General features: G+C 46.9%; 3 protein-coding genes across 5 annotated transcripts; 2 read left to right on the forward strand and 1 right to left on the reverse strand.

The window, feature by feature from the left end:
- The first annotated feature begins 1383 nt into the window (after positions 1-1383).
- Positions 1384-6834, forward strand: LOC130119612 (tripartite motif-containing protein 16-like protein). 3 transcript variants are annotated; one of them, XM_056288166.1, is made up of 6 exons: positions 1384-2111; positions 2451-2594; positions 2935-3132; positions 4150-4321; positions 5155-5241; positions 5366-6834. In XM_056288166.1, the coding sequence occupies exons 1-6, from the start codon at positions 1527-1529 to the stop codon at positions 5926-5928; spliced, it is 1749 nt and encodes a 582-aa protein (XP_056144141.1). In that variant the 5' UTR covers positions 1384-1526; the 3' UTR covers positions 5929-6834. The 3 variants fall into 3 exon arrangements, with proteins under 3 accessions (XP_056144141.1, XP_056144140.1, XP_056144142.1); XM_056288165.1 differs by having other exon boundaries at positions 2899-3132; positions 5366-6831; XM_056288167.1 differs by having other exon boundaries at positions 2499-2594; positions 2899-3132; positions 5366-6829.
- Positions 6835-6906: 72 nt separating this feature from the next.
- amn (amnion associated transmembrane protein) lies at positions 6907-8717 on the reverse strand. Its single transcript, XM_056288168.1, has one exon. It carries the CDS (start codon positions 8398-8400, stop codon positions 6919-6921), a length of 1482 nt encoding a protein of 493 aa, XP_056144143.1. The 5' UTR covers positions 8401-8717; the 3' UTR covers positions 6907-6918.
- A 2748-nt stretch (positions 8718-11465) lies between these two features.
- On the forward strand, positions 11466-14692 carry LOC130119614 (proton channel OTOP2-like). The gene is made up of 6 exons (XM_056288169.1): positions 11466-11841; positions 11950-12086; positions 12193-12251; positions 12342-12455; positions 12548-13382; positions 13477-14692. The coding sequence occupies exons 1-6, from the start codon at positions 11508-11510 to the stop codon at positions 13645-13647; spliced, it is 1650 nt and encodes a 549-aa protein (XP_056144144.1). The 5' UTR covers positions 11466-11507; the 3' UTR covers positions 13648-14692.
- Positions 14693-14731: the final 39 nt, after the last annotated feature.

Raw genomic sequence — 14731 nt, forward strand, 5'->3', positions numbered from 1 at the left:
AACATTCTTTCGACTTCAAAGAAACTAGCATTGTGCAGTGTGTTTAACACATTGTCTTTAAAGACTTTGCCTCATAGGCTACATAGAATGTCGTCTTTATGTATGCTCAGCAATCCAGGGAAGAAGATCAAAGAACGTTGAATCGGTTCATCTGGACACAGTTGTGTCCAGATGAACCGATTCAAGGTTCTTTGATACATAGCATGTTACATTATCAGGTGAGATAGATATCATGTATATGACATCATTATGTTATTATGTTGCCCATAACGGTGTCTCTATTGTCGATATTAGCTTTCTCACCGTTGGTTCACCAGATACATTTGAACAGGAAAGATGTCACTGCTGGATGTTTCATTTTCACAAAGACAATTTTTACATGAAAACATTTTCAAGTGGAACTTTTTGCTCAATAAAAGTTCTTGAAATTATGCTATACATGACTTTACTAGGACAGCAAATGTTCCCTCTCCTGTGGGGAAAGAGGGAGACTGGATCACTGAGACCGTGGTACTATAAAGTAACATAATTTCATTTATGTACCAAATTTCTAACTGAATTTCACACAAAGAAACAAACCCACCGGTCTTGATAAAACATGATTTGACTATTATGTACATTCCTGACTCTTACAGCTCTTACATAAGCGTGGCTTCACGACTACGGATCAGTGAAAATTACACGGGGTCACTGACTGTTTGCAGAGACTCCCTATCGAGCCACAAAGTCAACTTTCCTATTTACATTTCCCCCTTTTCTCCCAAGTATCTTGTGTGTACAAAAGAGTAAACCACTTGTTTTGACATCTTTGCCTGGTATCAACTATTGCTAAGCCGCCGCACACAAAACAGAAGGCCTCGCTGGTGGGACAATGTGTGGCGCCTGGCACGAGTTCAGGAAGTGGTCGAAAAATGCCGGTATGTGTGAAATCGTCATGACTCCCGAGAAGTTCATTCCACTAGATTCTGTTATCAGTAGGAAACACTGACAGGCTCCCCCACGACGCAGCGTTTTCAGTCAGCCAGCAACCTCGAGCTTTCCCCGGTCGTTTGGGTTATGGGAGAGACGGTGCGCCGGAAAGACGCACGTTTCGTCCCCTGTAATCTATTTTATGATTTGAATTCAGCCCTGGTTAAACTCTCCTTGTGACGTAAAGCTCCAAAGTGAAAGGGAGAGAAAGAAAAAAGACAGCGGAAAACTGGGAAAACCTACCATATTTCATAGTTACTGTATTTAATTTAATTTACCCACCCCACCCCTCCCCTCCCCTCCCCTCGCTAGCTGGCCTGTAATGGATCCGTCATTTCCTTCCGTCATCTGTTTAATCTGGTCCGGTTGCGTTTTTAGCTTAGTGGGTTTGGACACACAGAGGGGGGGGGGGAGAGGAAAACGGGAGGGGTTGAAATAGGAGAGGGATCTGTGCGGCCGACCCAAAGAAAGTCCTTAGGCGTGGTTCTCAATTCTTTCCTTGTGTAGTCACAAGGGGCCCTCGGATCTTGATCAGGGCAGGCTGGAGCAGCGTCTGCATGCAGAGCGGAGTAGACTACAAGGACGGCGTAGCACAGAGAGCCATCGTTTCGCACCCCGGCTGCGAGTACGGGGCCAATCCAAGGGGCAAAGACCACTCTGACCCGACAGCCAACGCCGCACATAGCGCCTCAGACATGGAGACTCCCAGGGCACGCGGCCAGGAGGATGAGGAAGGTGGAAGTCCGCCGCCCACTGAGAAGCAGGACACCTCAAACGCAGATGACGCGCCGAAGGATGCTGATGCCACAGGTACATCCGGGGACAGTGAAGACCAGCTCCCGGACGACGTCCTGTGTGACTCCTGCATCGACGACCCCAGCAAGGCCTTAAAATCCTGCCTGACCTGCCTAGTGTCTTACTGCCAAGTCCATCTCAGACCCCACCTGGAGAAGGCCAAATTTCAGAACCATCGGCTGGTGGAGCCCCTCCATGACATCGAGTGTCACAGCTGCGAGGTCCACCGGCTTCCCCTGGAGCTCTTCTGTATGACGGACAGATTGTGCGTCTGCCGGGACTGCGGGAGCCAAGAGCACGAGGGGCACGCCACCGCGTCTCTCGGGGAGGCACGCAAACAGATCCAGGTCTTGATCTCACACACACACACACACACACACACACACACCGTTTCATACACGGTATAAAGTTCAGTTAACACTGAATCTATCCCGAAGGATGTGGATTTCCTTTCCATCGCATCTAAAGACTCACGTCTAAGATAAAACAGAATTTGCAAGACCTCATTTGACTCGCTTGACCCTAGTGTTCATCCTCATGGTACACCGTTTTGACTTTTGGTTCTTTGGACCGATGTCGGTGCTTTAAGGAATTTGTCCCCGTGCAAATATTTGAAAAGATAGAACTCAAAATATTTGTGCCAGGCATGTTAGCAACCCTCTAAACAGCATCTGGTCTTGTTTAAGTGTGTGGTTTGGTATCTGGCACACATGCTTAAGTTTAGCTGCATGCAGGCGGAGCTGCAGAAGAAGCAGGAGGGGATCACTCACGGCATCTCCGCAGCCGGGACGGCGATCGACAAGCTACAGAGCAACGTTTCACTGGTTAAGGTAAACCACACGGGCAAATATATGATGTGATTATCCAGCGACACTGTTGTGAATGACTATAAAGGCCTAACAATAATATGGTGGCTGTAAAAAAGTAGCCCCCAACTTGAACTTCTATGTTATTTTATTGTTTTACAAGTTAATCGAATTACAGGGGACTGAGTAAGACTTTTGCCACAGATCATAAAAATGTTTTGCTCCGTGAGTGAGTCCCTTTTTTTTACGGCCACGGTAGACTCCAATGTTATTTTTGCATTTTGACTTATTCCACCTTCGACTTCATCCACCCTCTGCACCGCTCCAGAGCGCTGTGGAGAGTGTTTGTGTTGTGATGGAGCAGCAGTTCGCCAGGCTGCAGAAAACTGTGGAGGAGGCCAGAGGCGGGGCGGCCGAGCTGCTGGAGGCCGAGCAAAAACAGGCTCTCAGACAGGCGGAGGGCATCCAGGCACATCTGGAGCAGAGGCAGGCAGAGATGAAAAAAACATTGTCTCGAATCGACAAACTGTCAAGGAACAAGGCTGATGTGGATTTCCTGCAGGTGAAAAAAAAACCCATCCATCTCTGTCGGTCAGTCCATCTGTCCTTCCATAGTATCTATCTATCTATCTATCTATCTATCTATCTATCTATCTATCTGTCTGTCTGTCTGTCTGTCTGTCTGTCTGTCTGTCTGTCTGTCTGTCTGTCTGTCTATCTATCTATCTATCTATCTATCTATCTATCTGTCTGTCTGTCTGTCTGTCTGTCTGTCTGTCTATATGGCTATCTGCCTGTCTCTATCTATCTATCTATCTATCTATCTATCTATCTATCTATCTATCTATCTATCTATCTATCTATCTATCTATCTATCTATCTATCTATCTATCTGTTTGTCTATCTGTCTGTCTGTCTATATATCTGGCTATCTGGCTATCTGCCTGTCTGTCTGTGTGTCTATCTATCTATCTGTCTGTCTATCTGTCTGCCTGTCTGTCTCTATCTATCTGTGTGTCTATCTGTCTGCCTGTCTGTCTCTATCTATCTGTCTGTCTATCTGTCTGCCTGGCTATCTGCCTGTCTGTCTCTATCTGTCTGTCTGTCTGTCTGTCTGTCTGTCTGTTTTTACTAGTAAAAGCAGGTTTAAAACACAATTTAATCCTCTGAGTGCCAACCTGACTGACTCAAATGTCACATCCGATGCCCGGGTGTTAGTACAGAACATTCCGTGAGTCGGGGTTTATTTTGCATTTTGGGCTGTTGACAGTGTACACAAAGTGAGCATACCTGAGGAAACGTCATTCAGTCACGTCATTTGATGGTGGGGGGGGGTATTAGTGCCGGTCCAGTGAGAATCAGTTACATCACAAAAAAAGAGAAGCGCATCATCGTGAGCTGTTATAGTTACGGTCACATTCGAGCAGAGACACAGACTCAGCCCTCAACATGGGCCGTGGTTCGATTTCAGACAAGATAAACCACAACCCTAACCACCTCCACTTACCCTCAGCCTGGGTTCATATCTTGCCCCGACACCGCTTAAAAGTGGCGGATATCTCTGCCTCTGTTCTTCCAGGAGTACTCACGGTGGACGAAGGGAGAGGTCGACTTGTCTCTGCCTGCTGTGTACATCCGGCTCTCGGACCAGCTAGCCTCGTTCAGCCGCGTGGTGACCGAAACAACTCAGGAGCTGTGCAGCCAGGTCCTCTCCTGCTACCAGGAGAAACTGAGCGAGCTCTGCAAAAGCGGCGAGTGCACAAAACGCAGAATACCTTCGCTTTACTCATCTTCACTGTACTTTACTTTTTTCCTCAACTATCTTATTCTAGATGATCCTGCTCCTTCCCGTTTTTTTTTCTTCTTTCTATTCCATGTTTTACTTAATATTCGTGTCTGTCTCTCCATCCATCCATCCATCTGTCAGTTATATTTGTCTTCTTCTTCTTCTCCTCCTCCCCCTCCTCTCAGCTGCTCCCGTTAGGGGGCGCCACAGCGGATCATCCGTTTCCATCTCTTCCTGTCCTCTGCATCTTCCTCTATCACACCAGCCACCTGCATGTCCTCCTCACCACATCCATAAACCTCCTCTTTGGCCTTCCTCTCTTCCTCTTCCCTGGCAGCTCCATATTCAGCATCCTTCTCCCATTATACCCAGCATCTCTCCTCCGCACAATGTCCAAGCCTTCTCAATCTTGTCTCTCTTGCTTTGTCTCCAAACCGTCCAACCTGAGCTGTCCCTCTAATATACTCGTTCCTAATCCTGTTCTTCTTCGTCACTCCCAACATTTGTCTACGTGTTCATTACTGTTGAATGAAGCTCTTTGCTTGAGTCACGCTGTTTGTTTAGCTTTTCTCTCCATTGACCAACATCCACCTGTTCTCCACTGAACGGCCACTCTCTTTCAGTCGGTCAGTGGTGTCCACTCATCTGTCTGTTTCCACCAGTCAACCAACAATTCATTTTACCTCAGTCTTACATGACTCTGTCCCCGCCACCACCCAAATACCCAAATACCACCGTGGCCTTTGAGGGTTCTTTGAGCGCCTTTTAACAGAAGTACTGCTTTGACTGCTCAAACAGGTATGAACTCTATGGTCCAAGTCCAGACACCAGAATCCCAGCTCTCATCTCTGTCTGACCCTGAGACTCGAAAGGAATGCCTGAAATGTAAATATTTTTTAAATTTCTCAGTTTTTTTTCCCTGTACTGTTCACATTAAGATGCTTTTCGTGCATTTGCGGTACATGTCATTCGTCCCTGTGCAATAACTGCGGATGTGATTCCACTGTAGACGCGAGGAGTTTGACCTTTGACCCGGACACCACCCATCATTTCCTGAGACTGACAGAGGACAACCGAAAGCTGACCAACACCAGTCCCTGGCAGCACAGCTACCCAGACAACCCCTGGCGCTTTCAGTACTGGCGCCAGGCAGTGACATCAGAGAGCCTTTACCTGGGGAGGCATTACATCGAAGCCGAGCTGAGCGGAGAAGGCGCCCACGTAGGAGTCACCTACAAGAGCATCGATCGTAAGGGAGAGCAAAGCAGCAGCTGCATCACCGGGAACGACTTCTCCTGGTGTCTGGGGAGGAACATGCGAGGGCTGTCGGTGTGGCACGCCGATGTCGAGACGCCCTTGGAAGCGGCTGATATCACAAGGGTTGGGTTATACATTGACTTTTACAGAGGCTCAATCGCCTTTTATGATGTGACCGGTCCCATGACGCTGCTCCACAAGTTCAAGGCGGATTTCATGGAGCCCTTGTACGCTACTGCCTTGCTCTCCAAAAAGGACGGTATGGTTTCCCTGGCTAATGCCAATCACCCCTCGTTCAAAGACGGCTCTTTGTAGCCCAGCACAATATGCCAACATCTACCATCCCAGAAGCTTTGGGGGGGGGGGGGTCTTTGGAATTTTTCCCCCTTTTTCTCCCCAGTTGTACCTGGCCAATCACCTCGCTCTTTGAGCCATCCCAGTCACTGCTCCAACCCCTCTGCCAATCCAGGGAGGGCTGCTGACTACCACATGCTTCTTCTGATACGTGTGGAGTTGCCAGCCGCTTCTTTTCACCTGACAGTGAGGGGTTTCACCAGGGGAGACATAGCACGTGGGAGGATCTCGCTATTCCCCCCAGTTCCCCTTCCCCCCTGAACAGGCACCCTGACCGACCAGAGGAGGCGCTAGTGCAGCGACCAGGACACATACCCATATCTGGCTTTCCACCTGCTGACACGGCCAATTGTATCGGTAGGGATGCCCGACCAAGCCGGAGATAACACGGGGATTCGAACCATGATCCCCGTGTTGTTCGGCAACGGACTAGACCGCTATGCTACTCGGATGCCCCGAATCTCGGGTTTTTAATGGGAAAATTAGCATATTGTTTACTGGATTTGCATACCCCAAACGAAAAAGGAGATGAGAATTAGATGAGAGCTTCTGCTGAGAATGAGAGGCGGTTTTATTCCAATGTGATTTTACAGAACTGAATTTTAAAAAGTGCTACAGGACTATTTTCTGCTTTCCAGTTTTGACAAACCAACTCATACAATGTTTGAGCAGAGGGAGGTTAAGAAATGAGGCACTTCTACTGATCTGTATTAAATTAGTAAAAATCGTGATTACATGTCAACATGGCCTGTGTTTCTCATGAGGTCTCATTAGCATATTCAGTGACACCGCTGAGTTATCGTGGAATTTTTTGGCATATTTATGTCCTTTGAAGTGAATATAAATCTTGAGCTCATTATCTTTCCATGATAAACAAAATAACAAACAAAAACGATTAGACACTTTGAAAATCATCACATCTCTGAACTTCATTGGAGTGTCGCTCAGGCATTATATATCAGTTTCATTTTCGTCATAAACTGGATTTACATAGTGCACACCTGACTGAGTCATGGATATCGAATTATCAACTTCAGTCCCGTACAGACTGGGTACAGTAGGAAACATGGTGGGTTTGTCAAATATAGGATTCTCAAAGCCGTGGTCAAGAGGCCCACCAAGGTCTCCATTGTCACTTTTATTCCTAAAGCGGCTGAAAGATGGCATTGAGGGCATTGAAGGCATTGACGGCATTGAAGGCATTGAGGGCATTGAAGGCATGGCGATCTTGGGCATTTGAACAATGCCCTTATGAACCAAGACAGCCACAAGGCTAACAAGACCTCCCATGATTAGTACTCCAAACACAGCTCCAACCACAACACCAGCATCAACACCAAGCCCATTGTCGCTGCTGCTCCCAGAGGAGGCCTCGAGTTCGACCTCAGTGATGCCCAGGTCAGAGTCATGAGAAAGGGCATCCTCCAACAGCTCTTGGGCCAACTTCTCGGCAACCGTGCCCGATTGTGGGCCTGTCTCTCTATCCAGAATCACTATCTGGATCTCAGCCGAGGCACCAAAAGGGACGATCCCCATCAACCGCTTCGATCTGAAGACTTTGGACATGCCCAGCTGGACAGAATTGTACGCCGACTGGATGAGAAATAGGTTCTGGAGCCGTTGTCTGTAAGTCTGTAGGTTGAATCCGGTGGTGTAGCGGATGGTAACCAGAGCACCGCACACATCGCAGCAGTGTCCCATGGGGCGAAGGGGCTTTCTACAGGTCAGAGGTGAACATTTTACATGGTTACAGATCACGTCATGGTTCACAGAATTCCCACAGTCGCAGCCTGATACGTCATCACAGCCTGCCTTCCTGATGGTGACGACCGAGGACCCGTGGAACTGCAGCTGGCCCGAACGTGAACCGAGGTACTGGGAGAACTCAGTTTTACTGTCATACGTCTCTCCAAATACAGACACACTTTTGACGGGGATGGTACGTGTAGCGGACGTGGTATCCACCCTGAATGAGGACCGGGCGTTAAAGATCACGTTGTCATACTGGCAGGGTACGCTTTCTTCGTGGACTGCGAACAGGAGGCGTCCGCGCTCCAGGTCGTCCAAAGTGTCCGCTGCCTGCCACAGACCTGGGTCGAACCACTTAAGGGATTCAGAGTCTCTGAACTGGGTAGTGACACCCGCTCCGCAACCAGGTTCCGGCCCGCCTCCCACGTAAAACCCAGCCCCTGAATGCAGGAAAAACTCTCCATCGACCGGCAACCTCATCTCCTGCACAGAGTGGACAGTCTCCACGTAAACTGACACTTTCCTTTGTGCAGGAAACACAGCTTTGTCACGGCCACATGGAACGACTCCTTTGTCCCAGTTGGTTTTATTCTCGTAGTTGGTGTCAGGGATCCATTGCTTGTAAAGGCCATTTGTTGATACGGCAAGACAGAGGAGAAAGTACACGTCCAGTGTTTCCCACATCCTGAAGGTCTGTGACAGGCTGACGAAACCCCGCAATGAACTTTGTGTTTACAACCTTGTGACTGTCACATGGAAGTGCAGCTATCCGTCATGCTAAAGTCGATGAGTCGTTGGAAAACATCCATCTTTAAAACCGGGTCGCCTGTAAAAGATTTACTTACTGCAGTGGTATTCAACCATGTACCTTGCAGGGCTATGTGTATGCAGGTTTTATTGTCAAATCGACGCTGATTAGTCTTTCCTTGTTTGGCTAAAGGTGTGTTAATCTGCGAAATCAGTTGCGTTGGTTTGGAAACACAACCTGGGCTTTGCCTAAAATTGCATACGCTGTAGTGCTACATATGTGCACCATCTTCTCGGGTACTATTAGTACATTAGTAAAAAGTATGATGACCTTTCAGAAATTCAGTTGTCATAGAGCCACACCTCTTCTTTTCAGCCCTTTGCGGGGTGGTGACAGCACTGTATTTTACACATTGTGACAGACTGCTTTTTTTAACCCCTGATCTTAGCTACTTCCTGCTTGGCATAGCGATACGTAATGCTTACATTATAACTATAATGGTTCCACCATTGTTGTCATGGAGTAACACTGTAGGAGACTCATACCAGCAGTTTGCATTACACAATATTTCCATGGCTTTAGTTTGGCATTACTATGGTATGTCTTTGCATACCCCTATGGCTTCTGACATGCTATGTATTGTATTTCGTACTTGCATACATGAAATGAAATGACATATCGTTTCCCCCCAGCCCACAGTAGTGCAACACAGACGAAAACACATAACCAAACTACAAGGACACATATATCCAAACTACAAAAAACTACAAAACTACAAAAACACATATCTCTAACATATCCCAAAATAAATAAATAAATAAAAAATTCACTGTGCAAGAGAGCGAATGCTAGCCAGGATGACTGTCAGAACTGTCGTCTGCACGGGCTAGCAGTTAGCATATCTAACATGATGATTTATTTCAAACATGTAAACAAGCAGGATAACATACACATAATCCATTGCCAATAATCTGAAGTGATTAACAAATCTACACATCAGACCAAGCGGACAACTCTCCATATACGTTAGAATATGTGTTACATGTTCGAAAAGGAGGAGGAGGAGGTATAACCTTATTTTTTTCCTACCGCTTCACTAATACCCCTTCAGTATCACGGGCTTACTGTGTTTCATAACAAGTTTAATTTTGAGGGGCTTCTTTATTTACCTTTCACTTTCTCAAAAATGGCAACATGGATTTCATCATTTACGTCGCTATTATCAAAATTTTCACCATTACAATCACTGGCCCATTAATGATAATACCATTATTAATAATTGTATTGTTATTATTACAATAACAATGATAATGATAATGATCATTATCGTTATTATTAGTTGTACAAGGAGCAGTAGCAGTAGAAACTATGGTATTAGGCTGTTGGGAGGCCTGATCAGAATCAAAAACACTTTTATTTGTCATTTCATTTCATTTCATGTATTTGTGCACATGAAATGAAGCGAAACACAGTTCCCCCGGCCCACAGCAGTGCAACACAAAGACCAAAACACTAATTTATTTGGCCACATATGATTCAGATAGAAATACACACATAATAAGTTTGTGTTTGCGAGGAGACCCTCGCGTTTACCTTTGGATGAAGGACTGCACCTTTAAGGTCTGAGCGCGTGGAGCGTTTATCCAACCAACTTCCCTGTGATGAAAGTTTTGATTGGCTAACCCTAACATTAACCCCACCCCAATCATAATCCTCACCAATCAGAGGCAGGAAGTCCCGGCTCTTAACCAATCAGAGGCAGGCATTCCCAAAACTGGTTGGGGAAGAAAGAAAAAAAAAGCTCTCGCGGTTGGGGTGACGTTTCAACGCCTAGGGCGGTCGTCCTTTTAACACCGCCATCTAGCGACGGCCGTGAGGCGTTGCTCGCCGTGCGCTCAGGACAACAACAGGGTCACAATTTTCGCCGGTCAACGGAATTTACCGTTACACCGGCACGCCTCAAACTCAAGGCTGTTCTCGGGCCTGTCGCGCCTCAACGCAGGGCCTGAGGCGGAGAGCCGTCCGGGAGACAACACTTCTGGAACGCTGTCAAATGGGCGTCAGTTTACAGACTTGTAAATCGGGAGCAGCAGGTCGGTTATGACTCCAAAAAAAAAAGCGACGCGCAGCTCCCCTTGAGGGTGTGTGGCGAAATGCCCAATTAGTTAAAACTGATTGCACCTGGTTTGCTCATGTCATCGCATCTTGCGGCGTGCAGCGAGTCGGGATCCGCTGGGAGGGTGCGTGTTGTACAACTAGACGGTTTTTTCCACAACATCTGGCGATGCATTCACGTTTCGCTATATTTGCCATGTTGTTGTTTTAAATGTAAAGCGGTGTGGGTAGTCCCCCGTGTTGTCCACCTCTCCAGCTGGACCCTCATCCGGTCCTCAGGGACCGGGTGGAAGTGAGCTCGAGAGATGTTCCGCACTTGCAACGAGCTCTTCTCCAGGTAAAGGTCTGAAGTGGGTTTGAAACTGTTAAGGTGGTTTTGGTGCCATTGTTTTTGTATGGGTGAAGTGGGACTCAGTGGGAATTGTATGCTTAAGTTTCCCTTACGGCAAAAAATGGTATCCTTTAAGTATATTTTTATATAGTGTACTTATATATATATATATATATATATATATATGGTGGAACAACGTAAGGACTACTGAGACAATGAAAACAAGGAAATGGCAAATATAGCAAAACATGTGAATTTCCTCTTTTGTGGTTTTATAGAGGTGTACTTAAAGTACACCCGTATACTGTTTGCACTGACATGTTTACTTAAGCTGACTTGCACAAATAATGCATGTTGTACTCAAAAGTATTCAAGCCCAAGCAAAGTTTCCGTATGCTAGTCTCAAGTTTGCCTTTTGCAAGTACAGCAAATGCAAAAATAAAAGTACACTTGTTTATTTTGTTTTTAAAAGAGAGCTAATACAAATGCACTGAGGTAAAGTAAACTTGTCTCTTTTCTAAGGGCAAGTCTTATGCATGCCTCTATAAGTGTATATTTATTGATTTTTTTAGGAAGACGCGTAACGAAGAGAGGGCTATGGAGGTCCACCCGTCCAACATTGAAACGGCAGCTCAGATGGAAAGCGTCCAACACCTCCAAGGCAGCGAGGCAGTCAGGGAGAGGGCCTACAATGGTGGTGGGTGGCTGTTGTCCGGCATCATGTGTGTCAATATTCTCCTCCTGGGTTGCGCTTTAGTCAGTGGCAGTGCCTTCAACAGCGTCGCCATCACCACTGTCCACCGACAAATCTTCCTCATCATCCTCCTCCTCTTGACCATCCTCTGGATGGTCTTCTACTCCATCATCACCTACCGGAAAAACCAAGCTCTCCCGCTGAAAGACAGCCATGCAGGACCTGTGTGGCTCAGAGGTGAGACGGAAGCTTCGGTAGCACAGAGTTGAGTGTAAACTGAAGTGTAACTTCCCCTTGAGGTTGAGAGGCGGTACATTTAAATGAGATGAAACATCTGTCTTGCAGCTGGGCTTGTCCTGTTTGGTGTGCTCAGTCTCATCATGGACATTTTTAAGATTGCCAACTATGTGGGCTACATCCACTGCGATTCTCCCGTGAAAGTCGCCTTTCCCGTTGTGCAGGCTGTATTTTTATTTGTTCAGGTTGGTGTACTACAACACTGTATTTGAGTATTTTACGTATAACGGTGGTCTTCCGGCTAGAAGTCGAGGGCAACTTTTGGAAATTTATGAAATGCATGTGTTTCAGACATACTTCCTATGGATTCATGCACAGGACTGTGTGCAGCTACACAAGAATTTCACTAGGTAAAACCAGCCTGAAAACACAATTGCGGCTTTCTCTAGCCTTACTGCAGATGCGGTATCCTCTTTTTTTTCTTCATTGTTTGTTTTCAGATATGGCCTCGCGGTAACTCTCTCCACTAACTTGGTGTTGTGGATGGCGGCGGTTACCGAAGAGTCAGTTCATCAAACTGAAATCCCTGAGAATGCCAACGTCACACGCAGCATGTACAGAGGTACTACAGCTCCACACCACTATTAATCAATGCAGTTGTGCAGAGGAAAGTTGCTCTTTCAAAAGCAACACCCATTTTAATGAGTGACCTCCAACCTCCGATACTTGTTTCAGCCGGCTATGGAGATGACAAGTGTAAGTGCAGCCACTCTTCGTGTAGCCTCTTCAAAGAGGCCTACTTCTACCTGTACCCTTTCAACATCGAGTACAGTCTGTTCGCCTCTGCCATGGCCTATGTTATGTGGCATAATGTTGGTCGGGTTGTGGAGGACCACAGCCACCGCAACACCAAGTTTTGCCTGAAGCACATGTATGTGGGGCCTGTTGCAGGGATTCTTTTGGTCTTGGCGGGCTTGGCAACCTTCATAGTGTATGAAGTGGAGGTGGTAGAAGAGAACCAGGAGAAGATCAACAATGCGCTGATGATGCACTTCATAATGAACATTGTGATCGTGAGCCTGATGTCTGTCTCCACCGTGGTCGGCTGCGCCATCTACAGGCTGGACAAGAGAGAGCGCGTGTCTGAGAAGAACCCTACACGCAGCCTGGATGTGGGGCTGCTGGTCGGAGCCTCGATAGGGCAGTTCATCATCAGCTATTTCACCATTGTGGCCGTGGTGGCAACCGGCGCTAAGGGCCACTTGAATGCCCTGAACTTGGCCTGGGCCATCCTGACTGTTGTCCAGCTCGGCCTGCAAAACTTCTTCATCATCGAGGGCCTCCATCGGGAGCCCCTCCGTGCGGTGCAAGAGGCAGAATTGCACGTAAGTGGTCACGCTTTGCAGAGTCATACAGAGATGAGCGTTATCTTGAAGAACAATAAGCCCAGGAACAACTTCACTTCGACTCAAGACAGGCTCAGCTGTAAGAGAAGAGCACTGAAGGAAGTCTGTTTATTTCTGCTTCTGGCCAACGCCATTGTAAGTCCTACCTATGTTTTAACCCAAGCAGAATTAATGACACATGCATACATTTTTCTTATGTTGATTTTTCCCTCCACCCCCTCGTTGACAGCTCTGGATTATGCCTGCCTTTGGTGCTCGTCCTCAGTTTGACCATTCGGTTGAGATAAAGTTCTACAAATTCACCATGTGGGCTGCCATCGTGAATATTGGACTGCCCTTTGGAATATTCTACCGCATGCACTCAGTGGCCAGCCTCTTGGAATTATACGTAATGTCTTAGATCAGCTGTATCGCAAATCATGTATATCAATGTTTGCAGTATTATAAGTTTACCTTCTCTATTTTTTTTTTAAAATGCAATATTCAATAGAACCTAACTCGGGTGTTGCACATGTCTTGGTCATCGTTTCCCACATTCTGTTACATAAGTTGGGTCATCTGATTTTATGGCTTGTAATAAAAACTTGAGTTGCCCGTTAGAGCGACGTATATTGCATGTTACAACTATGGCGGAACATGGTTAGTTTGATGATACAGCTAAATACTTGATGCACCAAATTCCCACCACTGCTGTGAGGGCCACAATGGAGCTATTCTATTCCATCAGTGAGCGCCCTGACAACGGCTGGGAATTTATTGCCCCAGTGCATGCCAGATTTATGCTGCTGGGTTTATCGGGGGCAAAGACAATCCGAGACTCGGGGAGGCTGCAACAACATACCAAACTATATCCGCGTGTATGTGTCAGATGTGCATGGGATTTTTTTTTTATTTCATTTACTAATTTATTTGGTAAGACGAGAGGGCTTTACTAAGCACAGCAGTGCTCTGTAGTAAAACACACATAGCTAAAGGTATTTGCAGCATGAGGAAAATATGAGGCGGCTGTTTTCTTCCTATCCATCCATTATCCAAAGTGCTTATCCCGCTCTCAGGGGTCGCGGGGACTGCTGGAGCCTATCCCAGCAGTCATTGGGCGGCAGGCGGAGAGACACCCCTGACAGGCCGCCAGGCCAGCACATGGCCCACACACATTCACACCTAGGGACAATTTAGTACGGCCGATTCACCTGACCTACATGTCTTTGGACTGTGGGAGGAAACCGGAGCCCCTGGAGGAAACCCACGCAGACACGGGGAGAACATGCAAACTCCACATAGAGGATGACCCGGGACGACCCCCGAGGGTTGGACTACCCGGGGCTCGAACCCAGGACCTTCTTGCTGTGAGGCCACCGCGCCGCCTCCTATAGGATATCAGAAATATAATGGTAATTTAGCCAACACTGGAGTTGTGACTGAGCACCACAAAAAAAAAAATCTAATGATGCCATCCTATTCTGGTCAAGCAGAGTTGTGCACAT

This window comes from Lampris incognitus, chromosome 10, assembly GCF_029633865.1.
Source record: "Lampris incognitus isolate fLamInc1 chromosome 10, fLamInc1.hap2, whole genome shotgun sequence".
Taxonomy (NCBI): Eukaryota; Metazoa; Chordata; class Actinopteri; order Lampriformes; family Lampridae; genus Lampris; species Lampris incognitus.

What these genes read in the sequence shown, in the direction of transcription:
- LOC130119612 (XM_056288165.1), top strand. Translation starts at nt 1,527, where the DNA reads ATGCAGAGCGGAGTAGACTACAAGGACGGCGTAGCACAGAGAGCCATC. An exon ending in AGGCACGCAAACAGATCCAG is followed by an intron (nt 2,112 to 2,450) that starts GTCTTGATCTCA and finishes GTCTTGTTTAAG; the next exon opens with TGTGTGGTTTGGTATCTGGC. An exon ending in TCGAAAGGAATGCCTGAAAT is followed by an intron (nt 5,242 to 5,365) that starts GTAAATATTTTT and finishes ATTCCACTGTAG; the next exon opens with ACGCGAGGAGTTTGACCTTT.
- amn (XM_056288168.1), bottom strand. Translation starts at nt 8,400, where the DNA reads ATGTGGGAAACACTGGACGTGTACTTTCTCCTCTGTCTTGCCGTATCA.
- LOC130119614 (XM_056288169.1), top strand. Translation starts at nt 11,508, where the DNA reads ATGGAGGTCCACCCGTCCAACATTGAAACGGCAGCTCAGATGGAAAGC. An exon ending in CTACACAAGAATTTCACTAG is followed by an intron (nt 12,252 to 12,341) that starts GTAAAACCAGCC and finishes GTTTGTTTTCAG; the next exon opens with ATATGGCCTCGCGGTAACTC. An exon ending in TGCTTCTGGCCAACGCCATT is followed by an intron (nt 13,383 to 13,476) that starts GTAAGTCCTACC and finishes CCTCGTTGACAG; the next exon opens with CTCTGGATTATGCCTGCCTT.